The 25,183-nt window shown below is 46.2% G+C and overlaps 1 protein-coding gene across 15 annotated transcripts in view; it reads left to right on the top strand.

The window, feature by feature from the left end:
• Positions 1-7,347, top strand: part of RPS6KA5 (ribosomal protein S6 kinase A5) — a 190,646-nt gene extending 183,299 nt beyond the window's left edge. For 14 of the 15 annotated variants that reach the window (XM_042252868.2, XM_042252869.2, XM_015097232.4 and 11 more), the window contains 3 exons: positions 1,006-1,165; positions 2,874-3,037; positions 5,494-7,347. In XM_042252868.2, coding sequence (XP_042108802.1) covers positions 1,006-1,165; positions 2,874-3,037; positions 5,494-5,748 — 579 coding nt within the window. In that variant the 3' untranslated portion in view covers positions 5,749-7,347. The remainder of the gene's footprint in view (positions 1-1,005; positions 1,166-2,873; positions 3,038-5,493) is intronic. The other variant, XM_042252870.2, reaches the window with a different exon arrangement.
• Positions 7,348-25,183: the final 17,836 nt, after the last annotated feature.

Genomic DNA, 25,183 nt, shown 5'->3' with positions numbered 1-25,183 from the left:
TCTTTATGTGTATAGATACTTATCACAACCTTTGCCAACAGTTTGCAGACACAGAATTATTCTTAACAGAAGTTGATTCCTGGATAAATTCAACTAAATTCTAAGATCTTGGAGTTGAGAGGAGCCTGAAGTTGTCTAATTCTAACTCTTCCAGAAAAGGGATCTTTCCATAAAGTCCCCATCACCGCTCTCCTTTAAATATTTCCAAAGATGGTGAATTCATCTTTCCACCCAACAGCTTGATGAATTATTACACAGCAAAGCAAGAAAACTCTAATATAAAGGATACTTTTTTATATTTAGTCATAAATGTATGTGTTAGGAAGTGGGGTAAGATTAAGAAGGGGAGCAGATTTTCAAAAACTGTTTGGCAGTATCTATGAACACACAGACCAGATGACCCGGCAGTTTCCGTCTCAGGGATGCAGCCGACAGGAATGCCTGCTGCACCAGAGAAGCTGTGCCCGGAGACGCACGCAGAGCAGCGGGAAGCATTTTAGCCGGCTGCTCTCACTGGCCCCAGGCATCCTTGCCCGGATGTTCAGTCTTGAGTTTCAGATGAGTGTTGCCGTGGCAGTAATGTCCCCGTCAGGCCTCATGCCCCACCGGCCCACCCTAGTTCCTCGTCTTCAGGATCCCTTCTGTTCTGTATCCCTGGCCCCTCCTGGGCTATTTTAGCCAGGGCCTGCAGTTCCTCTGGGATATGCACATTCCCCTGGTAATGTCACCTTTTGAAATGATTAGATTATCTCTTTTTTATTCCTATCCTGAATATAGCTATAAAAATGGTTTAAAATCTTGATATCATAATAAGCCATTTCTTTTTATATACAAGTCTGAGGTGGATTGGTTGTTTCGGTGATCGAAGTCATGTAATCATTTAAACTTAGTGATCATAATTGTAGTCTTTGGGAAATCACGCTGATGAAGTTAGTGATGAAATCACCAGAGCGGCTTTGATGGCGACTTTGGCAGACAGTCCGTTTTGCTCTTTTCTCTCGATAGTATACGATGCTGTCAGGGCAAGTTCCGTTTCAGTCTCACGATAAAAGCCTGACGTGCACCAGTGCAGTGGAGATCGTGAAGAAAATTAAAAAGGGAGACTTCTCCTTGGAAGGAGAAGCCTGGAAGAACGTATCCCAAGAGGCTAAAGACTTGATCCAAGGTAAGAATCTAATGGAAAATTTTATGTGATGTGTAGCGATCGAAGTGGAGCCATACCTGTGACACATGTATTTGTTTGTGAATTATTCAAGAATCCCTGTGTGTTTAAGGGTTCCGGCTCCTCTGTTCAGCTTCAGCTTCGTGTCTGGATACCCTCTGTCGGCAATCTCATCCACGTTCACAATCACACCTTCAAAGAGAACCGCTTTCTCTTTCCTCTCCTTTCCCCCAGGCACGTGCGTGCTCCTCGCTCCCGCTTGTTTCCATGGCCAAGACCCTGGACCCCCACCACCTTCCTCGCCTCCCGCAGCCAGGCCCTGGGTGCTGGGGTTCAGCCTCACTGCCAGCCACCCTCTCCCCATCCTCATGGCTCTCATCTGAGGTCTGGTCAGAGCTCTCTCCTAAAATCCACAACATGCTTTCAACTTACCTACTTGCCCTGGCTTTATGTGTCTGTCGTCCGTCGGCTCAGTGACCTTCCTAATACCCAAATGCACTCATGCCTCTTCTCTGTTGGTGGCTCTTGAGGGAAGGCCAGTGAGCTGTAGGTCAGACCCCCCAAGTGGAGCCTTCACGGCCTGGCTCTGCCTTCCTCTGTTTCCTGGCACCCTCGCTCCAGCAGCTGCTGCTGCTGCTCTGTCGTGTCCTGCTCTCCGAGACCCCGGGGACCGCAGCACGCCAGGCCTCCCTGTCCATCACCATCTCCCAGAGTTTGTCCAAACCCGCATCCATTGAGTCGGGGATGCCATCCAACCATCTCGTCCTCTGTCGTCCCCTTCTCCTCCTGCCTTCAATCTTTCCCAGCATCAGGGTCTTTTCTAGTGAGTCGGCTCTTCGCATCAGGTGGCCAGAGTACTGGAGCTTCAGCTTCAGCATCAGCCCTTCCAGTGAACACTCGGGGTTGATCTCCTTTAGGATGGACGGGTGCTGTGGGATACCTGCATTTCCCACCAGGTGGCCAGAGTACTGGAGCTTCAGGCTCAGCGTCAGTCCTCGCAGTGAGCACCCGGGGTTGGTTCCATCAGGCTGGACGGCGCTGTGGGGTGCCTGCATTTCCCATCGCCCTTCCAGTGAGTGCTCAGGGTTGACCATCAGGCGGGACGGCGCCGTGGGGTGCCTGCACTCTTCAGATGTGCTGCGCTTCTAGATTCTGCTCACCTTTACTCGAGCTCGCCCTAATCCTGGGGCTCACTGTGTCGTCGAGCCCTGCTCATCCCCCAGGACCCATCTCCTGGAAGCCCCCAGGGTGCCCACCCCCCAGGGGGGAGCCCTGCCCGGAGCCTTCTGTGCACGTGTCCTCAGCCGGGGTAAGGCCTCGCGCACAGCTCCTCCCGGGGTTCATCTGCACACTCCCTGACCAGCGGAAGATGTTTGTGCATCCAGTAGATCTCGGCGCTCTCCGTTTGGAGGGGGCTTTCCTGGCCCATGGTGGGAGTTCTTGTTTCAAGTGGTGGTTTTCCCCAGACTGGAAAGCCCCACGAGCCCGCAGCCTCCTGGAAACAGGCTGCTGTGGGCTTTATTGTGAGCAGCCAGCGCTCACCAGGGAATCTCAGTGTAGATGGGAATGGAGGTAATTATCCTTGTAGGAGGTTGACGCCATATCGAAACCATCATGTCTTGTGAACATAATTGAGAATCTCTGAGGTTGATTTTAAACTATGTTTGAAATGACAGCTCATGAAATAAAAATATCTTATTTATTCCCGCAGGACTTCTCACAGTCGATCCAAACAAAAGGCTTAAAATGCCTGACTTGAGATACAGTGAATGGCTTCAAGATGGCAGTCAGCTGTCCTCGAATCCTCTGATGACTCCGGACATTCTGGGCTCTTCAGGAGCTGCGGTGCACACGTGTGTGAAAGCCACCTTCCACGTGAGGCTCTGGCTCTGCGCTCCTGGGCGGTCTGAGAGGGGCTGGATGTCGTTGCTCTGTAACCTCAGAGGCTCACGCTCAGGCCGACAGGCTTTAAACGAGTTCTTTTAATTTCAGATGTGCTCCCTTCACGACACACGGGGCTTCCCTGGGGGCTCAGAGGATAAAGCGTCGGCCTGCAGTGCAGGAGACCTGGGTTCGATCCCTGGGTTGGGAAGATCCCCTGGAGAAGGAAATGGCAACCCACTCCAGTATTCTTGCCTGGAGAATCCCACGGACGGAGGAGCCTGGCGGGCTAGAGTCCACAGGGTCGCAAAGCGTCGGACACGACTGAGCGACTTCACTTCCACTTTCATGACATAAACACATTTCTAAACAGAAAGGGCATAGGGACCGGAGCCACCACAAATCCACACAGCATTTATTTGACATTTGAGTTGAGGCAGTAGTCTGATACTTGGGTAGTTGAAGTTTTTCGGTTGCTAAGGAAAGTACTATGCATATTACTAGAGCTTTTTCAAAAATGTTATTTTGTTGAAGGTTAGTTGATTTTACAATGTTAATTTCTGCTGTACGGCAGACTGATTCAGTTATACTTACGTATAAATACGTACTCTACGTATGTTCGCACATCCTTTTCTATTATGGTCTATCACAGGATATTGGATCTAGTTTCCTGAGCTGTACAGTAGGAGCTTGTTGTTTATTGAATTCTGTATGTATAGTAGTTTGCGGCTGATAAACCAAAACTCCAGTCCGTCCCTACCCCTGCCTCCTTCCCTCTTGGCTACCGTAAGTCTGCACTAGCGCTTTTTCTCTCAAATAAGCTGAGTCACTGTCCGTGGAAACTATGAATCAGCATTAGAAACTAAGGCACCTGCAAAAGTCCGCCCCTTCAGCGTTCATTTCGTGCATGACTTTATTGTTCTAGAACCTAAGGGATAAGAAGTAGGCTGATTAGTATTGAGTAACTGTTGTAAACTTGAAAGGCTGAGGCTCCACAGTAGTAAGTGTAGATTCTGGCGCGCTCGTGGCGGACAGACGCGAGTCCATTAAGGGAGCTGTGCGAGGAGCAGGGGAGTCGGAGAGAAGCGCCGTCGCTTCTGAGAGGGTGAGCTGAGGGAGGAGACAGGGCAGCATCTCTCGGCTGCAGAAGTGGGTTGAAGAAGCTAACGGACTGGGGTCTGGTGCGGCGTGAGGAGGCTGACTGCAGGCGTTTGCAGATGCTCCAGGCCTTCTCAGTGGCGCGTGAGGCAGGGTTGGCACCTCAGCAGTGCCTACGCCCGAATCTGAGAAAAGCAGAGACGGGCTGCTGCGAGGAGGAAGCCAGGCTGAGGTCTGTGGAGCTCATCTCTGCGTATTATTGTGTCCAGCATGCACCCAGACTGCACTGACGTGGGCGTGGAGGTCAGGGGCTCTGTGCTGGGGCTTAAAGCTCAGGATGAGTGAGGTTAATGGGGGGAAGGGGGTGAGATTGCTGACATTCTCCAGGAATTTCCAGTCAGTCGGTGGTTCCTGTAATTGAGAGGGAGCGCCCCCTCTTCAAAAGATTGACTAGAATTGGGACTCCTGCACAGCCTTGCTGGCGGGTTTCAAGAGGGCCTCAGAGACCCTCCCCCGGCGACTTCTGTGCCCTCCTGGCGTCTCGGAGGCGGTGGTCGGAGGACCATGTTCCTAGGCTTCCCTTGTGGCTCACCTCGTGCTCAGTAACGAGTCCGCCCACAACCCCGGAGACCTGGATTCCACCTCTGGGTTGGGAAGATCCCCTGGAGAAGGGAAAGGCCACTCCCTCCAGGATTCTGGCCTGGAGAAGTCCGTGGGCCGTGTCGTCCATGGGGCCGCAAAGAGCCACACACAGCGGAGCGACCTTCGCTCTCACGCCCCCAGGACGAGCTGGAGCTGCGGGTGCCGCCTCGCACTGTCTGCCGGCCGTAGCTGCGAGGGAGACTGCAGTCCTGTCGCTTTGGGGGCGGTTCCCCCGTATTTTTCCTTCCCTTCTTATCCAGTCTCCCGGTCGTGTCCACCTCTCTGTGACTGTGTAAACTGCACCCTGCCAGGCCTCCCTGTCCTCCACTGCCTTCCAGAGTTAGCTCAAACTCATGTCTATCGTGGAGAAGGAAATGGCAACCCACTCCAGGGTTCTTGCCCGGAGAATCCCAGGGACGGGGGAGCCTGGTGGGCTGCCGTCTGTGGGGTCGCACAGAGTCGGACACGACTGATGCGACTTAGCAGCAGCAGCAGCAGTAGGTCCACTGAGTTGGTGATGCCCTCCAGCCGTCTCATCCTCTGTCGCCCCCTTCTCCTCCCGCCTTCAGTCTTTCCCAGCGTCAGGGTCTTTTCCAGGGAGTCAGCCCTCCGCATCAGGTGGCCAAAGCATCAGCATCCGTCCCTCCAGTGAGTGTTGAGGGTTGATTTCCTTCAGGACGGACTGGTTTGATCTTGCTGTTCTCCCCTAGGCCTTCAACAAATACAAGAGAGAGGGGTTCTGCCTTCAGAACGTGGATAAAGCCCCTCTGGCAAAGAGGCGGAGGATGAAGAAGACCAGCACCAGCACGGAGACGCGCAGCAGCTCCAGCGAGAGCTCGCGCTCCTCGTCTTCCCACTCCCACGGCAAGAGCACGCCCACGGGGGCGCTGCAGCCCGGCAACCCCGCCGAGGGCGGCGCCCCCGAGAGCCTCGCCCCCGAGAGCCTCTTCCAGTTCTCGGACTGAGAGCCCGGGGGCCTGGGAACCGAGCCGGCTCCGCTGTGCCTTCAGCGCCCTCGGCCTGCCTGGAGGCCAGGCTGTGTCTGAGAAGCTGCATCCCGCTGATCCCGTTGGCATCTGCCCCGCAGGGGATTTTTCCAGGAAAACCCAACTGGTTATCCTCATCCAGAAGCACCGGGCAGAGAATGGGACTGTGAGCAGAGCACGCGGGATGCGGTTGGTGACCTGGATGACGCCCGCACGACTGTTCCTGAGGGCACAGGTGTCTGTCTGTCTGAGTGGGGGCCGGTGAGGTTTGAGCCGCTGACAGTAAGTCACAGGGTCGTCAGAGGTCCGCCAGCAAGAGCCCCTAGGACTGTGATGACAGCTGCTGCTTTGCCTTGTGGGTATTGCGGGGTTTAAGAGAGATGCGCCCTTTGAACAGTGATTTATCAGCAAAAAAAAAGAAAAGGTCTAACTGTTTGCCAAAAGATTCTGTCAAGAATTTTATGTGTGGTGTATACTTATCTCTTGAGAGAGGATTTTAACTTATTGTTTCTGTCTTATGGTTACCCATGATGATGACCTCCTGTTACTAATCTTTTTCTAAAAACGAAACTGAAAGGCATACGAAGGCCCCACGCTGCGTGTCAGGGGCCTCTGAGCTGCATGCCAAGCTACGTATGGTTTAGTTTTGCACTGCTCTTTCCTCGCAGTTTGTTTTCATGGTTACTGCGGAATATTAAGGTACATGTCTCTGTTTTAAGTACTATTGCACTTTATTAAAAGCATGAATAAAGCAGGCTGTTTATAAAGTGCACTCTTTAGAGCATATGTGCGGTATCCTTGCCCTCTTTTTTCCGCATCACCCACTTTAAATTTGCCCTCACATCCCCCTTCTGCTTAGGATGCGGCGTGGAAGGGGCTGTGTTGCATGGCGCAAGCACTGGCCGCTGAGGCGCTGCTTGAGGAACCCTGGACGGAAGCCCCATTAGACACGGTGCTCGTGGGCACGCTGTGCTGAGCTGCGGTGAGGCTTTTCCTCCTGTAGCCAGATACTATGTACATAATATTTTAGAATCATTTCTATGACTTGTTTGGAAGTTTTTTTGTTTAATTTTAAAACCAGAAAGCATATTTTATAAACTTATGCAGAGCACTTGTATAGCTCGAAAGTTCTGAGTTCCTAACCGAGAGCAAGCGCTGTGTGCTAAAGACATTTCACTGAATGATCGCTGCGTTTTGGAATATGGTTAATTCACTCCCTATGCAAAAGAAGAGGTGGCAGGATTTGTGTGTTGTATTTTTTTTAAGCCATCACACAAAATGTCAGGACTGAGAAAAGTGATTTTTTGCTATGTTTACAGGAATCATGTTTAAAAAGGTAGTGCCCAGTATGTTTATGTTACCAGTTTTGTTAACAACAGCCTCTTGAGCATTAGTTTGGAATTGGGCATGGTTTTTATTTATTCCTTTCCTGAGATAACAGCAGCATTAAATTCAGCCAGTTATGAATACTAAAGATATTGCACTCTGCGTAACAGCAGCATATTTATTACTGAACCATGTATATATTAATGGCACAGGCAACAAAAATGGCAAATATTAAACTATTTTCAAAATGTATTATCCTGTCCGCATTTTTGTTCACAGTGATTATCGGAGATAACTTTTATACTTTTCAGTGGCCCAAATGGCTGCATAATTCTCAAGTCAATGAAAATTGTGTCCTTCTAGCTTTTGGTCCTTCTCGGTAATGGTGGTAAATCTGAGGTGCATTATCACCAAACTCAGGCTAATTCACGGACTGTGATTCCATCAGGCACAGAGTTAAAATAACCAAGAAAATGTCCATTTATATCTATAGTAAGATCGACTATATCTAGAAATGTGTGAGTTAGCGCCATACATTTTAAAAACTGTTCATTCTAGGAGAAAAGATGAATAAAGGGTAAACTACGGAGGCTTTGTTGCAAAGGGAGGATGATCCAGAAGGGTAGTCGGCACACCCTCGTGATTGACGGCATTGGTGGTGCAGTGTGAGTTTTGGAAATTCGTGGGTTCCACCTACGTTTATTACCTTTGCCACTTCTGCAGGACTTGACAAAATGAAACGGTAAAATGGTGGGCAGCACACGAGGAAGGAACGAGAAAGCCGGTTTATCAGCTGCTGGGCTTTCCTTCATAACCTTGAGCGGCCTTGTGGAGCGCTCGGAGCAGGGCCCACAGGGCGCGCCCCCCTCACGCTGCAGGCCGTCGGTGTCTGTGAATGGCGCTGTAAAATTCATGAAACTCTGATGTAGTCGCATCAAAAAACCTAAAATATACTTCATACGAAAATGTTAAAAGACTCCCCTTTGAGAAGAATAGAAGTAGGTTTAAGGCAGACAAGCATGAGCGTTAGGCCCTCTGTGTAATAGTTTTGGGGACAGGGCCGAATCGCCGCTCCCCTCCCTCCTCCCTTGGCCACGCCGTCGGGTTCGTGTCACGACGCCTCTGGTTCCTGGATCTGTAGCTGCCCGTGGCTGCCCGTCGGTGTTCATGTCACGATGCCTCTGGTTCCTGGATCTGTAGCTGCCCGCGGCTGAGAGGCAGGAGTGACACAGCAGGAGCAGCAGAGGAAAGACACGCTGGAAAGCTGGTCTAACTGTTGCGCCGGATCCGGTGCTGAGTGAGGTGAATCAGCTGCTTTAAAATTCATTAGTTCTTCCAACCCTTTACAGAATAATAAGCCACTGAACCACTGGAACAGAAAATCAAGTCTCCAGAGTTAATTTCAATATTCTGGGCTCTCTCGGAATTGCAGATTCACTTACCCATAAGAGACCACCTTCTATTTATTTTTTTGTACTACTGCTGATTTCTTAAATATCTGTGGTATGCTGAGAACGTAAATAACTGTGTGAATGGCTTTGTATAAGGCAAGTTATTAAAAGAAAAAAAACACTAGGGTAGCTGTGACTTTTTTTTAACAAGAGAATTCCTTTTGTATCTCAGTTTTTTTAAGTATGTTCTCAAATACTTTATACAAGTATACAGTTTGTCTACTTACTTACCTTACCCTCATTCCAAATACCTGTTATTGTCATATATGTGAAGAACGGGGTACCAAAACAGTGAAGATTTCTACATTGTTGACCTTACAAGTGTGTGAGACCACCTGATTACTTTGTGTGTTCTCCTAATGATCAGTAATAAGAACACGATTTGGTGATTGTGCCATCATGCTTTTAACATTAAGATCTAAGTAAATAAGTTAGATTCAGATATGCTGCTTACACCACAGCAGTATAATTATAGGTGATTTACTGTAACACAGTGAAATATCTTTAAAACTGTTGAGTTTCGGACCCTCAAATATCTTACACTAGAACATCCCAATTTCTGGCCTTTAATTTATTTACACCATGCAAGAGTCAACCTTTATTTAATACCTTTATCTGGCATGAAAATGTTATGTGGCAGGCTTCAATAAAATTCAGAATTTAAATTCAAGTTATTGTCAAACTCAAAGAAAGTAAAAGTGGTCATAAAATAACAGATGCAGGGAAGTTTTTAAGTAAGGTATATCCAAAGAAAGTAGCTGCTTCAGCGGCACAAAGGTTTTATTTGCTGTCATGTTAAGGAACTCCAAATTGTGATATTTCTTAGAATGTTTTCCTAAAAGGTAGTTATTTAAATTTTTTTTATATGGGGGAAAAGTGTATTTTCAAGGAGGCAGCATTTTTCATCTTAAGAACATTTGCTTCGTCTCATTTCTTGCCTTTGAGCTTTCAAGATGTTTCTCCTGAGGCCCTTTGTTTGTGTGCCCAGCTCCCTGTTATGTAATTAGGCAATTAATGCTTTCATTCCCCAAGGCAGTTGTCCCCTTTTTAGTTCATGAATTTGTGAATTAAGCAGGTATCTGTATTTTACATTCACCTACTATTAGACCAGAGGTAAAGTGGCTCCCGTCTGTCTCGGCTTCACGTTGGTGCAGAATAGGCTCCCCCATTGGCAGCCATTCCCTCCCCCTCCCTCCTGCGCACGCGGCGCAAGCCGAGCTGGCTGTGTCTAGAAGGAGACTCGAATTAAAAGGCAGGAATCTTGGTGTTTATTCATCAGGCATAATTTTTCTGGTGTATTTCTGCCGGAATAGGTAGGAGGACATTGTGTGACATTTCTCTACTTACTAATGTAGTAGTGTGTCGGCTGTTGTGAGGAGCGCGTCGGCTGTCGTAAGGAGTTGGACACTTCAGATCGGTCAAGTGGTGTTTAATGCAGCAGGTTCTCCCCAGAGCACAGGAAACTGGGATGATTCTTAGCTTTATGTGGCTTCCGTTAGTCTTTAACGTTGTATGACATTGTTAATTTATACAGTTTTACAAAATTTGTCTCTTCACTTAAAAAATTAAAATTCCATTTTCATTCTTGTTCCTTTCCGTACAAACAAGAACAGTTTTGATCGTTCAGGTTTTGAAGTCCTGCTATGTAGAAAAAGAAGAATAAGACAAAAGAACAACCCTCCAAAATGTCGTGACTTAGAAAAGGAAATTTAAGTTGTATGCATAGAATGCTACAGGTTTATTTCCTGGCATTTCTGCTTGTAGATAGTTTGGAAAATCATTGTTGCTCATGTGTTATTTGTTTTAAAATTCAGTATGGTTGAGGAGCTTGGCATTCTTAACTGCGGTTTTATTTCTGACTTTGTAAGAGCCTGATCGTGTAACTGGGTGCTGTTGGGTTGGGATGGTGTGTGATGATAATCCTCGTTGAACACCTGCTGCCCTGGTGGACGTCTGATCCTTCGTGACAGCTTATTCTAGGTCCTGCAGTGCTACCCTGTCTGCTCAGATCACAAATACTGACAGTGCTTGGGATTCTCCAGGCCAGGACACTGGAGTGGGTAGCTCTTCCCATCTCCAAGGGATCTCCCCAACCCAGGGATCGAATCTGCATTGCAGGTGGATTCTTTACCAGCTGAGCCACCAGGGAAGCCCAAGAATACGGGAGTGGGTAGCCTATCCCTTCTCCAGCGGATCTTCCTGACCCAGGGATCGAACCGGGGCCTCTTGCATTACAGGTGGATTCTTTGCCAGCTGAGATACAATGGAAGCCCCAAATATTGGTAAAAGGAAAGGTTAAATGCATAATAATTCTCATACTTCTGATGGCTAAGAAGAGGAATATAGAGGTGCTACATCACATATAAAGTTACTGCTTTAGTATTAAAATTTTGAAAAATACCATTAAGAACTTGATTGCATGAATTTTAAAAAAGAGGAAACCACATTTACTCATACATAAAGGAATTTTGTAAAGGCTGGCATTTTAATTTATAATTTGTATCAGTTCAGTTCAGTTGCTCAGTCGTGTCTGACTCTGCGACCCCATGAATTGCAGCACGCCAGGCCTCCCTGTCCATCACCAACTCCCAGAGTTCACTCAAGTTCACGTCCATTGAGTCAGTGATGCCATCCAGCCATCTCATCCTCGGTTGTCCCCTTTTCTTCCTGCCCCCAATCCCTCCCAGCATCAGAGTCTTTTCCAATGAGTCAACTCTTCCCATGAGGTGGCCAAAGTACTGGAGTTTCAGCTTCAGCATCATTCCTTTCAGAGAACACCCAGGGCTGATCTCCTTTAGAATGGACTGGTTGGATCTCCTTGCAGTCCAAGGGACTCTCAAGCACCACAGTTCAAAAGCATCAATTCTTCAGCACTCAGCTTTCTTCACAGTCCAACTCTTACATCCATACATGACCACTGGAAAAACCATAGCCTTGACTAGACGCACCTTTGTTGGCAAAGTAATGTCTCTGCTTTTGAATATGCTTTGTAGGTTGGTCATAACCCTCCTTCCAAGGAGCAAGCGTCTTTTAATTGTATACTTCTGCCTAAAATGGTAATGGCGCCCCACTCCAGTGCTCTTGCCTGGAGAATCCCATGCACGGAGGAGCCTGGAAGGCTGCAGTCCATGGGGTCGCTGAGAGTCGGACACGACTGAAGTGACTTCACTTTTCCCTTTTCCCTTTCCTGCATTGGAGAAGGAAATGGCAACCCACTCCAGTGTTCTTGCCTGGAGAATCCCAGGGACGGGGGAGCCTAGTGGGCTGCCGTCGATGGGGTCGCACAGAGTCGGACACGACTGAGGTGACTCAGCAGCAGCAGCAGCAGCCTAGCATGGCAGTGCATCTTTCGGTGTGGAACTGAACACTTGTTGAAAATAAGCTAAGCTGCAGTAATCTATGTAACTATGTAAATTCTTCCACAACTTTACATAAAGATAAGACTTTTTCTCCCTAGAAAGTAAATGGAAGAAAAAGATGAAAAACATTTTTTCCCCTCAGTCCTATGTGGACACCTAAGAGTAAAAGCATCACCAAGCCGCAGCTCAAAGGACAGCCGTCCGCGTCCACCGCAGCCTCTGCCGTCGTCATTCACTGCAGCACTGGTGCTTCTCTTGCACTGGTCTTGTTTTCTGGTTTCGTGACTACGGATGCACATTAATGTATCCCTACCACTGGTATTTATTTTCTTAGGCTCCAAAATCACTGCAGATGGTGACTGCAGCCGTGAAATTAAAAGAGTCATGCTCCTTGGAAGAAAAGCTATGATCAACCTAGACAGCGTTTATTAATAAAGCAGAGACATTACTTTGATGACAAAGGTCCGTCCAGTCAAGGCTATGGTTTTTCCAGTGGTCATGTTTGGATGTGAGTTGGACTTAACTGAGCACCAAAGAATTTATGCTTTTGAATGGTGGTGTTAGAGAAAACTCTTGAGATTCCCTTGGACAGCAAGAAGATCAAACCAGTCCATCCTAAAGGAGATCAGTCCTGAATATTCATTAGAAGGACTGATGCTGAAGCTGAAGCTCCAGGATTTTGGCCACCTGATGGCGAAGAACCAACTCACTGGAAAAGACCCTGATGCCGGGAAAGACTGAAGGCAGGAGGAGAAGCGGATGACAGAGGATGAGACGGCTGGATGGCGTCGCCGACCCGATGGACAGGAGTCTGAGCAAGCTCCAGGAGTTGGTGATGGACAGGGAGGCCTGGAGTGCTGCAGTCGATGGGGTCACAGAGAGTCGGACACGACTGAACTGAACTGCACTCATCTCACACGCTAGTAAAGTAATGCTCAAAATTCTCCAAGCCAGGCTTCGACAGTATGTGAACCATGAACTTCCAGACGTTCAAGCTGGATTTAGAAAAGGCAGAGGAACCAGAGATCAAATTGCCAACATCCGCTGGATCATCAAAAAAACAAGAGAGTTCCAGAAAAATATCTACTTCTGCTTTATTGACTATGCCAAAGCCTTTGATTGTCTGGACCACAACAAACTCCGGAAAACTCTGAAAGAGATGATGGGAATACCAGACCACCTGACCTGCCTCTTGAGAAACCTGTATGCAGGTCAGGAAGCAACAGTTACAACCGGCATGGAACAACAGACTGGTTCCAAATAGGAAAAGGAGTCCGTCAAGGCTGTGTATTGTCACCCCGCTTATTTAACTTCTATGCAGAGTACATCATGAGAAACGCTGGGCTGGATGAAGCACAGGCTGGAATCAAGATTGCCGGGAGAAATATCAATCACCTCAGATATGCAGATGACACCACCCTTATGGCAGAAAGTGTAGAGGAACTAAAGAGCCTCTTGATGAAAGTGAAAGAGGAGTGCCGGGGGCCAGCGTGAGGAATTCCGCCCATGGCAAAGGTCATGAGGAAGGAGGCTTGGCATACGCAAAGGCGTGATCAAGCCTCAGGAAACCCCTGTTCCCGAGCATCTAACCCCAAAACCAGAGTCTGTTTTATGCTCTCACCTACACCTCTGACTTTACGGAGGGCTCTCCCCCATAACCGTTTCTCTCGGAGAAGGAGTGTGCAAGGCAATAAAAATTCTTGGGCGTGACAAGAGTGTTTCAGCTTACGGACTCCTCTGAAGGTTATCTAGCCCACCTGTATAGGTTTGTCCAGCCACATGTGATTGCTTGCAGCCTCCCAACCTGAGAGGCACAAGATGTTTTAGACTTACTAAAGGCAAATTATTTTGGGGAGTTAAAATTATTAGTATAGTTGGTTAGGAATTATATTGGTGAAGGGTCTCTTCATTTGTTGTGTCAATAATTGCTGCTAATTCCTGCTCTGGGTGGGACAAGGATGTCTCAGGTCAAACCTCTCTGCTGACAGACTAGCTTGTGTGACAGGATTATCCTTACTGCCGCCACTAGGCACATGACTGTTTACTACCTCTCAACCATAAGCAGCACAGAGAGTTTTGGAGTATTTTGAGAGTCTTAATTAGCGTAGGACTTTCTCTTCTTGTTGAGTCAATGATTGCCGCCAGGCCTCCATATCCTTAGGCACCTGGGAATATATTAATCAATGTATTTGGAATATAGCAAAGGAAATATGGTAGTTTTTGATGTTAGCAATACTAGACTTTTTGAGTTAATGGATTTTCTCTTTGTAATAGATCACTGTACTTTGTTATAAATCACTGTGTCCTTGCTGTGTAAGAATGTAACTTTATCATATCTTAAGACTAAATAGATCTTAAGGGGAGCATTGGTGAAAGGATTTTCATTTGTTGGGTTGATGTTTGCTGCTAAATCTCCATGTTCCCTACCCTTATAATGAATATAACTAGCATATAGGAAGAAATAAGTATTAACCTTTAAGCATATAGGAGAAATAAGAATTAACCTTTAAGACTAATCATGTTAACCTTGGGTTGAATAAATTCCTTTCTTGATTGTAACTCACTACACCCTCACCCTATAGGAATGTAACTTTATTTGGAGGGTGGTGCCTGGTTTAAGAAAAAACACCCTTGGAAGAAATAAGTTTTTGGTTATCAGAAAGAAAGGATCATAAAATGTAAGCAGGTCTCACTCATGGCCAGAAGATGATATAATATTCCTAAGAACTTTTTTTTTTAATACATTTATGTGAAGCACCTGATTTTGACAAAGGTCAGGACTGCTGACCCCCACGTGACTCTGTATTCATCCCTATGTGTAACAAAAGGTATATAAGCAAACCCAAAAATAAAGAAATCGGATCAGTTTCCGGAAAGACTGATTCCCCATGTCGCTTCTTTCTTGCTCCCGTTTTTCTGGCTGAATTCCCATCTGGAGCATGGATGCTATTCCACGTAATCCAAGTTATTCAGCCTCTTTTTCTCCACTAATCTTCCTACTACACTATCCATTTCTAATCTCTCTCTATCTGTGATTAAATATGTATTTTTCCAAAGACGCCGACTCCGTCCCCACCTTCGAATCACCCTGGATCCACCAGGGCTGGACCCCGGCAGAGGAGAGTTAAAAATCTGGCTTAAAACTCAACATTCAGAAAATGAAGATCATGGCATCCTGTCCCATCACTTCATGGCAAATAGATGGGGAAACTGGAAATACTAACAGACTTTATTGTGGGGGGCTCTAAAATCACTGCAGGTGGTGACTGCAGCCGTGAAATTAAAAGACACTAGCTCCTTGGAAGGAGATTTATGACCAACCTAGACAGCATATTAAAAAGCAGAGACCTTACTTTGCCAGCAAAGGTCCATCTAGTCAAAGCTATGGTTTTTCCAGTAGTCGTGTTTGGATGTGAGAGTTGAACTGTAAAGAAAGATGAGCACCGAAGAACTGATGCTTTTGAACTGTGGTGTTGGAGAAGACTCTTGAGAGACTATTTCTTAATATGTTTTGACTAGCATTTATAGGTCATAATTAAGATCACATAATTAAGAGCTCTGCCCCTTGATTGGGGCAGAGAAGTAAATTTGGGGATGGAAATCGGGGATGGAAATCGGACAGGAATAAGGAAATGATGATGCCCGTGAGGAAGCGCGCAGCCGCACCACTCTGCGATGCGAACGTTTGGTGTGGATGTGGAGAGCGCTACTGCATAGCAGAGCTCTCGGTATTTCAGTGACCGTATGGATAAACACCTTTTAATAATTCTGTCTACTGTGTGGATAAACTCAGTAAACATGTTATGTACAGGCTTTGTAAGGTGGCTGTCTTCCTTTCAGGGGCCTGTCGATAACTTTTTGCTCTGTTTCCCTACCTCCGTCCTTCCAGACTTTTCCTCCTGCCTTTTGCTCAGACCCCTGGCATTCTGTGGCCGAAAGGATCAGTCACACTGGGGCCGTAACTCTGCATGAGCAGTGATCATGGTTTTCACACCTTTTAATGCAGTGTCCTGGGACACCCTTCAGTATCTTTGTTAGCGGTTTGGAGATTGCCTCTTGTTAAGCGCCTGTTCAGGTTGCTTGTCCGTATTTAGCGGGTTGTCTGTCTTTTTCCTGCTGATTTGCTGGGATTCTTTACGTTTTAGTGATGGTGAGGTTTTAGTGATATATTATTATAAATATCTTCTCTTTGGTTGGCTTTTCCACTTTCCAAACGGTGGCCTTTGGTGATCAGAAAGTACTAGTTTTTATGAGGTCCAATATACCAATCTTTTCTGTTATGGTTAATGATTTTTGTGTCCTGTTTAATAAAGCTTTACACCAATCTTATGAAAATATTCTTAAATTTTTTTAAACGCTTGTTTCATCCCTCACACTGGGCGCACAGTTAACCTCGTGCCGGCGTTTGTATGTGGTGTGAGGACGCAGCCAAAGTCACTTATTTCTGTGAGCGTCTTCCCTTGGCCCAGCCCAATATACTGAGCAGCTCGGTGAGTTGCAGCTGGAGTTGTTAAGTCTTCGCATATGATAATGTAGGACTTCTGACACCTCTGATCTTCTTCCCGATGCTCTTAGCTACTCTTGACCCTTTGAATTTTCAGCCACATCTTAGTAACAGGGTCTCAGTTTCCCTAAGGGACCGTGTAGATGACCTTAGGGTTTAATTGATACTGCATTGAAAATACAGATCAATTTCAGGAGAATTTATATCTTCTCGATTTCGAGTTTGGCAATCCATAAACGTGGTATATCCCTCTATTTACTTGCCTTCTTGAATTTGGCTCAGCAATATTTTAAGATTTACATGTACAGGTTAGATTTATTTCTAGTTTTTTTTTAAATTTCTAGATGTTGGTGTTTGTATTTTATTATCTAATTCTTTTTGTTAGCATATAGAAATAAAATTAATTTTTGTATTGTCTTTGCATCCAGCAACCTCACTAAATGCACTTCATAATTCTGTAGATTTTTTGTATCCTTTCATGTGCATATACCACCCTATCTATTATTTATAGAAGATGTGTTGTATATATACATGGAGAGACACTGGGGTGGGTGGTCCTCCTCCAGGGAACCGCCCCACCCCAGGGGCCCGACCTGCGTGTCCCACGCGGGCAGGCGGGCTGCTCTCTGCCCGGCTTTGCTTCCTTTGTGAATTTTCAGTTTCTCCAGAGAAGGCAGAATGAGCAGGAGCTGCCCCCCCTGTGCTTCCTTCTTTTAGGGGCCGCAGCTCCTCAGGGTCTGCCTGCACTGGTTTGCTCCTTGACGTCCATAAGCAGGTTCCATGCGTTTTGTCAAGCTCTCATGCTCTTTTCGCTGGGAAGTTAGTCCCGGTCCCAGGCTGCTCCACTGCGGCCGAAACAGAGGCTGGGTGATCGTCGTCTGAATCACTGCTGTCGCCTCCTCGCAGTGGCTCCTGGCAGTGAGGACTCGGTTGTCACAGGCTCACCTGTGTTCATTTTTCCCTTCATGCACGAGACAGTTTTGGAGCTCCTGCTTCAGGCCAGGTACTATTTTAGAAACAGGTAATATAAGAGTAAATTAGATAAGATCTCTGCCTCTTGTTTTAAATAAAGGCTACTTAATGGCTTCTGTGTCATGCCTGCACTAATTAAAGACTTTGTTCACATGTAGGTAAGAGAAAGATAGACTAAGATCTTTTGGATGACAGCACCTTCCTATTTGATAGGAATGTTTTTAGCCCTTTAAAAAGTCCTGCTGAGACTGATTCAGCTCACGGGGCACACGCAATGCGCCAGTGATGCTCCGCCCCTGCGCAGGTAGGGCATCATGCGTGATTCTCTGCCTGTGAGTCTCCACATCATGCAGACAAACGTACAGAACTCAGTTTGAAACATGGTTATACGAGTTTGAGCTGAAGCTCCAGGAACTGACTTATGGAGAACAAATCTAAGTCTGAGATTGCCTTTCCGTGAGTGTCGCCGTGCGTCTGATAAAGAGCCAGCCGCCTGTCCTTCCTCACTTCAGTTCTCACGCGCGGCAGAGCACTCGCTAAACGCTCCGGGAGACTGGGAGGCGGCGTGGCGTCCTCACTCCCGCAGGACAGCTCCGGCGGCACTGAGGAAGGTCTAACCGGGCGCGTGGCACTGTTAGGGTGCTGCGGTCAAGTGAAAAGGTCGCTCCTCTGTCCTTTGCTGTCCTTTCCCACTTCGGAAATTTTACCTAATGGATTATTTTCTATCCCAAAGCCACGTTCCAGAGACGACCCTTTGCACCTCCACCTGCAGTCCATGTTCACGGGATCAGAGAAGCTCTAGAAACCGAAGTGTGGTCAGGGGCAGGCCAGGGATCCTCAGCAGCGTGGCTTGGTGTCCGTGGAATGACTGCCCTTTTGGAACGGTCTAAGAACCGCCAGTGGAGAGGACGAGCAGCCCGGGTCCCTTTGCTGTTCATCTGAAACGACCGCAGCACTGTTGATCCGCTGTGCGCGCCCGGTCCCTCAGGCGCGTCCGACGCTGTGACCCGGGGACATAGCCCGCCAGGCCCCTCTGTCCGTGGGGTTCTCCAGGCAAGAGCACTGCAGTGGGCGGCCAGGCCCTCGTCCAGGGGGTCTTCCCCACCCAGGGCTCGAGCCCTCGTCTCATGTTTCCCGCACTGGCAGGCGGGTTCTTTACCATTAGCGCCACCTGGGAAGCCCCAGTTCCCCAGTATAAAATAAAAAGGTTTTTAAAAAAGTAGAAGCCAGACACAAGAACCCACATGTTGTATAATCCCAATTATGTGAAATGTTCCAATAGGCACATCCCTAGACACAGAAGTAGGTCAGCGGTTCCCGGGGATGGCGGGGTGGGACACGGGAGTGACTGCCTGTGTGTGGGCGCCAAGGTCTGGGGACGGTGAGAACGCTTGGAGTTAGATAGTGGTGATGTCTGCGCGCAGTTGTGACCACACTAAAGGCCACCGGGTTGTCCGCTTAGCACATTGTTGACTGGAGATGTGTGATGACCACAGGCATTAGTTTCTGCAGAACTCCCTCAGTCAATAATGTGTTCAAATGGTGAATTTTATGTTCTGTGAATGTTATCTTAATTTTTTCAAAATCACATACACCTAAAAGAACTACCAGCTGGAGAGGAAATAGTTACTTTGGAGAAGCCAGCTCTAACACCTTGCTACTCAGAGATGCCCTTCCCAGCCGTCCTTATCGCAGCAGCCACTCGATTTGAAACACAGTCGATACTGGTTGGAAAGCCTCTTGGAACAGAACTTAAGTTCTTGGGTTCCAAGTGAATGTGCTTCTTGCTGAAACCTCAAAAACCCAGCCTAGCAGAGGGCACCTCCTTCGGACCGTGTTTTCCCAGCGTTGGGTGGTGGTGGATGGGTACCGACGCGCCCTATGTTTTACCAGCAATTACATACAGCTTCTCGTTACCGTACTTTTATCTGCTCTGAGGGTCAGTCCCTCACTTTTGGCCTCGTCATAAGGGGGCCACCAGCCCCGTGTTTTACATACATTTTCCTTTGGTGAATGCTTTTCTCAAATATCTAATCCTACTTATGTTAGCTTTCTCTCAGAAGCAGATTCATCTGTGCAGCAAAGTGTTTCCTTGAGTCATGAAGTCATTTGGAGCAGTCGTTTTTTTCTCAAACACAATTCCCCTGAAGCGCCAGAAACTCATGCTACTCAAGACTGCCTTTTTACTGAGAGTACAGTTGGCCCTTGAGTAGCACTGGTTTGAACTGCGCGGGTCCACTTATATGTGGGTTTTTCCAATAGTAAACCCTCAGGGCTTCCCTTGTGGCTCAGCTGGTAAAGCATCTGCCTGCAGTGCAGGAGACCTGGGTTCAGTCTCTGGGTTGGGAAGATCCCCTGGAGAAGGGAACGGCTACCCACTCCAGTATTCTGGCCTGGAGAATTCCATGGACTGCATAGTCCATGGGGTCACAGAGTCGGACACGGCTGAGCGGCTCTCACTCTCACACATTGCCGTACTGTGCTGTCCTGGTTGCCTGAATCAGGACACAAAAGGTCTTCCTCTAGAGGAGGGCCGGCCAGCAGTTACACGCAGGCTTTTGTCTGCATGGAGCGTTGGCACCCTTAAACCCCCTGTGCAAAGGTCTACTGTGGTCAGAGGTTATGCTATCTCAACTCCACTGTATGCATTTCAAATATATTTAACCTTAATAATTTATTTATACTCATAAAATGCAAAGATTTTATCCACATGAGAGTGAACCTTTTTATTCACCAACTGAGATAGCACAAGAAACTTTTGTCCAAGCAAAGATATGAACTATTTTGAAGAAAATTAATTCAACTTTAAAAGTGTCAAAATGCTTTTATAGCAAATGCAAATAAAGGTGTTTCAAACCACAAATTGTTGTACATACAATCTTCATGGGGAGAATATGTATTGCAGCACAGTAGAGTCGTGCTTTTTATGGACTTTGGTGAATGTTTTGAAAGTATTTTTAAATGGTACATTAAAATTTTTTCTTGAAATATTTTTAATATATTAGAATAAAGCACAGCTATAATGTAGTACGTATAGTTTAACTATTTTATCATTAATTGCATATGTGTTTCAAAAGTGGGCTGGGAAGATAAAAATTATTTGTAATAAGTACACTATTATTTTACTGAGTAATTCTGTCTTTTAGATATTTAAGTAAAGTCTACTGGCAAGGTAGTCCAGATTTTTTTAAATTTTGGCTGCCCTTGCTTTTGGGACTCTTATTGGCTTTCTAATGTCAGAAAAACCCTACTCCCCTAACAACTCAGGAAAGTTTTTCTCATGGTAAACACATACAGTGAAAAACTCAAGTCTTTCAAAATTCTAATCAGTGTTTAAATTGACTCGTTTGAGCCATATGTATGTTGCTGCTGCTGCTGCTAAGTCACTTCAGTCGTGTCCAACTCCGTGCGACCCCATAGACAACAGCCCACCAGGCTCGCGTCCCTGGGACTCTCCAGGCAAGAACACTGGAGTGGGTTGCCATTTCCTTCTCCAGCGCATGAAAGTGAAGGCTCTCAGTCGTGTCCGACTCTTCACGACCCCATGGACTGCAGCCCACCAGGCTCCTCCGACCATGGGATTTTCCAGACGAGTGCTGGAGTGGGCTGCCACTGCCTTCTCCGATGTGTACGTTATGAAAGCTAGAAAGGAAACTGTTTGTGACTCTTCTCCTTAACGTATAATCGTTCAGTCCAGTCCAGTCCAATCCAGCTGCTCGTTTGTGTCGGGCTCTGCGACCCCATGGACTGCAGAATCTCCCTTATGTGGGCTCTTTAAGTTAGTTTCTGCAGTGGTCTTATGTTAATTTTTCAAACATGAGCAGATCATGGCGGATGTAGTAACGGGTTTTGTTTTAAATCTGGTAGCATATTTAGGGATCATTAAACTATAAATTACAATGTCAACTCTTCATACTTGCATTATAATTACTTAAAATTAGTCTGCATTAATAGTCTAAATAAATAGTTTGGAGGGAAAAAATACTATTCTGTTGTCTAGTTACTTAACAATTCACTTGTCGCTAGTTACTGAATAGTTCAGTGAAATGTATCTGGGGCTTGTAACACCTAATTAGTAAGACTCATTCTTTAAATGGAGTGCTTTGCTGGGATCCTAGCCTATGCTGAAGGACTCTGATACCAATGATCAAAGCAACCATCAAATATGAGATATCTGTGCAGCGTTTGTTTCTTAGTAAATGAAAGAGAAGGCTATACATAGTTAAAACTACTAATACCAGCTTGGTTTCCTAAGAACTAATATAGGGACTTCATGGTGGTCCAGTGGTTAAAAGTCTGCCTAGCGATGCCGAGGACACGGCTTTGATCCCTGGTCAGGGAACTAAGATCCCACGTGGGGCGATTAAGCCCGTGTCCTGCAAATAAACAGCCTGCACGCCACAACCAACACCCGATACAGCCAAGTAGATAAATGGAAGTAAACATTAAAAAAAGAACTAATAGAGCTATAGCAGGTGACAACATTCTAGAGTTCTGGGATTATTTTAACATAGCTTTAAAGATGGCTAGAATTTGGATTTAATACAACAACTTCAGAGTCCTAAACTTTGGTGTTTAAAACACCCAGAGATAGGTATTTATTTTTTGAAGATTAGGTAAAGAATACATTTTATTTACTTGGTTGATTTTTATCTAGACTTTATAAATGTGTGTTTTTTTTGTTTTTTTTTTTTTTAGCTATTTCATTGGTGCATTCATGGGGAATTTTAGTTTGGTTAGTCAACTCTTTCCACTGAGTTTTGGGTATTTGAATTTTTAAAAAAAATTTTTTGTTTGTTTGGTTGGTTGGTTTGGGGGTTTCTTGTGGGGGAGGGGATAACCTAAGGAGTTTCTGCAGCAGAAATATCATGAAACTATACATGTCCCTTATAAAGCTGTGGCGTTTAGAGGAGTTTTTCAAAGCCTATGTTGGGAGGTAGGCAAATTGAGCAGCATCATAGTGAATTCTTTTTTCCACAGTGAATTCATCTCATGTATAGAAAGACAAGCATGTTCGGCAGTTTTTGCTAATATTCTGGGATTCTTTTCATTGTCACTCTTTTGCAAACTTAATAATGTTCCTTTCTGATAAGAGGCTGGCTGGAATTTATTTGTATTTAAAGAATATTTTTAATGTGGAGAAAATAAAAGCTGCACATATGCCTCTCGTACGGCGACTCTAAATCATCATTGCTCCATCGCCAACCATACTACCAGCTTGCAAATACATAGTTTTTCATTAAACTTAGCACTTTACATTGAGCATTTTAAAATTTTATTTGGGCAGATTTCATATGATGGGAGTAATACATAAACATTTTTTCCTTTTAAGGTATTTAGACATTGGAAATTAATGGTTTGCTCATGAGCCATAGATTTAAGGAACAGTTGTAGATGAAATTTCCATTCTTTTTTTGTAGATGAATTGCTTAGGTATAATACTATATTTCTATATTCTAGGACTCTTACCAAATAATAATTATTTCTTAATATTGACCAACATGTTATTAAATTAGCTCTTTTTGTTCAAAAGAGCTCTGACGTGATTAGGAACACAGTGCTGAAGTTGGATGCAAAGTTGACTATTTTTCACTGAGCCTCTTGGGAAAACCGAAGTCTCAGGAAGCCGTGAGCAATGTAGCATAAAGCCCACGTGTGGCTGAGTCAGGGCCCTGGCTTTGTTCCCTAGTGTTCAGTTTTTAATAAATACACTTATCAGCGTCTTAAGCACGTTTGTCCTTTAAAGGACAGCAGGGTTACCAGAAAAGAGCTCACTTTCTCTTTTTCTTTCTCTCTTTCCTGAACTGTTGGCTTCAACTGAAGAGTAAAATGTATTATATTGGACTCTCCATGAGTATTGCTGATGAGTTTGCAAGAAACAGGTGGGAAGGCAGTTAAGTACTGTATTTCCAGATGGCCAGGCCCTCAGCCCCTGTGTGCCTCCTCCCCCTTCTGTAAAATGAGAATAACTATACTTGTCCTCCCCTGCCTCAGCAGCACAGTGAAAGGTCAATTAAAGTAGAGGAAAAATCTCTAAGGTGCATTGATCCCAAAGATGGACAGAACATGGACGTAGCTGTTATTTAATAATGACTTTGTTGCACAGCAATTTAGTCGTATCTTTGCTTGATTCTGTATAGTGAATATCAGCATTTTGAAGTGGAAATTGATAATAGGGAGTTTTTTAATTACATAGGTTTTTAATACTTAAGGTCATCAAATAGTATTGGGGGGAAATTTTGAGTGTATACTATAGATCTAAGTGTGGATTTAGAACGTAAAACTACACCCAGCTAATTTGTAGACTGCCTTGCTATTTGAGCTGGCTTGGTTATTTCAGAGGCCTGCACAGTTGACCAGGTCAAAGCATCACCATGGCAGTATTTTTAGCATATCCCAGAACCTCAGAATCTAGGAACCTTGGCACTCATCCAGTGCAATTTCCTGCTGGAAGCCACGCTCCTTCCTGGTGACCTCGCTGCTGCGTGCTGGCGCAGCCTCTTCCTGAAAATGGTTTGGGGCAGGAGGGCTCTGCTGCCTCCTCACTGCTTCGATGTGCCCCTTTCGTTCAAGAATTTCCTAAAACTTTGGAACTAGTCATGTGTTACAGTACAGTGCAAGCGTTTGCAGTTTTGTATTGAACCCCGTCCTTATTTAAAGGCCCTGGGTTGGCATCTTTTTCTGGGTTTTGTTTCATTTTTGTTTTCACCGTGGTTTTCCCCATTGTTTTCGACCTGGTTTCATCATTGATTGGGTGGTTTTCGCCATTTTCTTAATAATTTGACCATATATTCTTCCCCTTTTATTTGTGTCTTCTTCCACTTGGCATTTATGGTGAGCAAGGAGGGAAGGGATGTCTGGTTTTTGAATGGGCTAAACCCCTGACTTCTGTCCTTGGCTTCCTGTGGCCGTTGAGTTGATAAGCACCTCTTATTTTAAAAGGTCCTTCAAAACTAGAAGCCGTGCCTTTCAGGGCAGTGCCTGGGAAGCAGCGTCAGGCAGTCTGGGGAAGGGGAGCTGAGCGGACCTCAGAGTAGACTGTCCCAGCGCCCTGCAGCCGAGGCTCCTCCGGCGCGCGCTTCCGAAGACGGGAGAGGCGTGGCGCTCGGGTGTGGCGCCAGCTGCCAGGCAGGGCAGCCCGAGACGGTGTGTCCATCTTGCCTCAGCAGGTCAGGTTTAGGACTTACCTAGTTCTGGTATTTAAACCCTCCATTTGCCCGTCTCTGGGGAATGGCCGTACCTTGGCTTTGCTCTCTGGACCAAATGTGCGTCCGTAAATAAATCACTTCAGTCCTGTCTTTCCATTTGGTTTCTCTGCTCCTCTCTCTCCTTTCACACTCTCCTCCTCTCCCCCCGCGGGATCCCTCTGCTTTGTCCCCACCTTCTGAAGGAAGCTGTGCTTGCCCTTTCTGGCCTCCAGGTCACCACCTTGCCAGCCTCGGGCTCCAGACCCTCTACAGAGCTTATCAGTGGGTGGCCACCAAGTTAACTCTTTTAGACACTTTTAAACAACTTTTGCCGTCCGGTCACATCAGCTATGCAGCAGTCTAAGGCGGCCCTTCAGGCAGAAGAATCGCCAGCCAGCCGTGAGCTTCTAAAATAAAAGACCTGTAGTTAATGACCTCCTTCAAAAAAACTTCTCTTTTCAGACATATGGGGGCATGTTCATCCCTGGTCAGAATTTTGTTTGCAATTTCAAAAGGGTTGCTTCTGAAGGTCTCTTGCAACCTTTTGTTGCTGGCTCTGTCCGCTGCCTGATAAGCAGCGGCTGAGTCACCCTCCCCTGAACGCAGAGGAGGGGC

The sequence above is a fragment of the Ovis aries genome, chromosome 7 (genome assembly GCF_016772045.2).
Source record: "Ovis aries strain OAR_USU_Benz2616 breed Rambouillet chromosome 7, ARS-UI_Ramb_v3.0, whole genome shotgun sequence".
NCBI classification, from domain to species: Eukaryota; Metazoa; Chordata; class Mammalia; order Artiodactyla; family Bovidae; genus Ovis; species Ovis aries.
The sequence above is the reverse complement of the archived record's forward strand: the minus strand, read 5'-3'. Positions and strand labels throughout refer to the sequence as shown.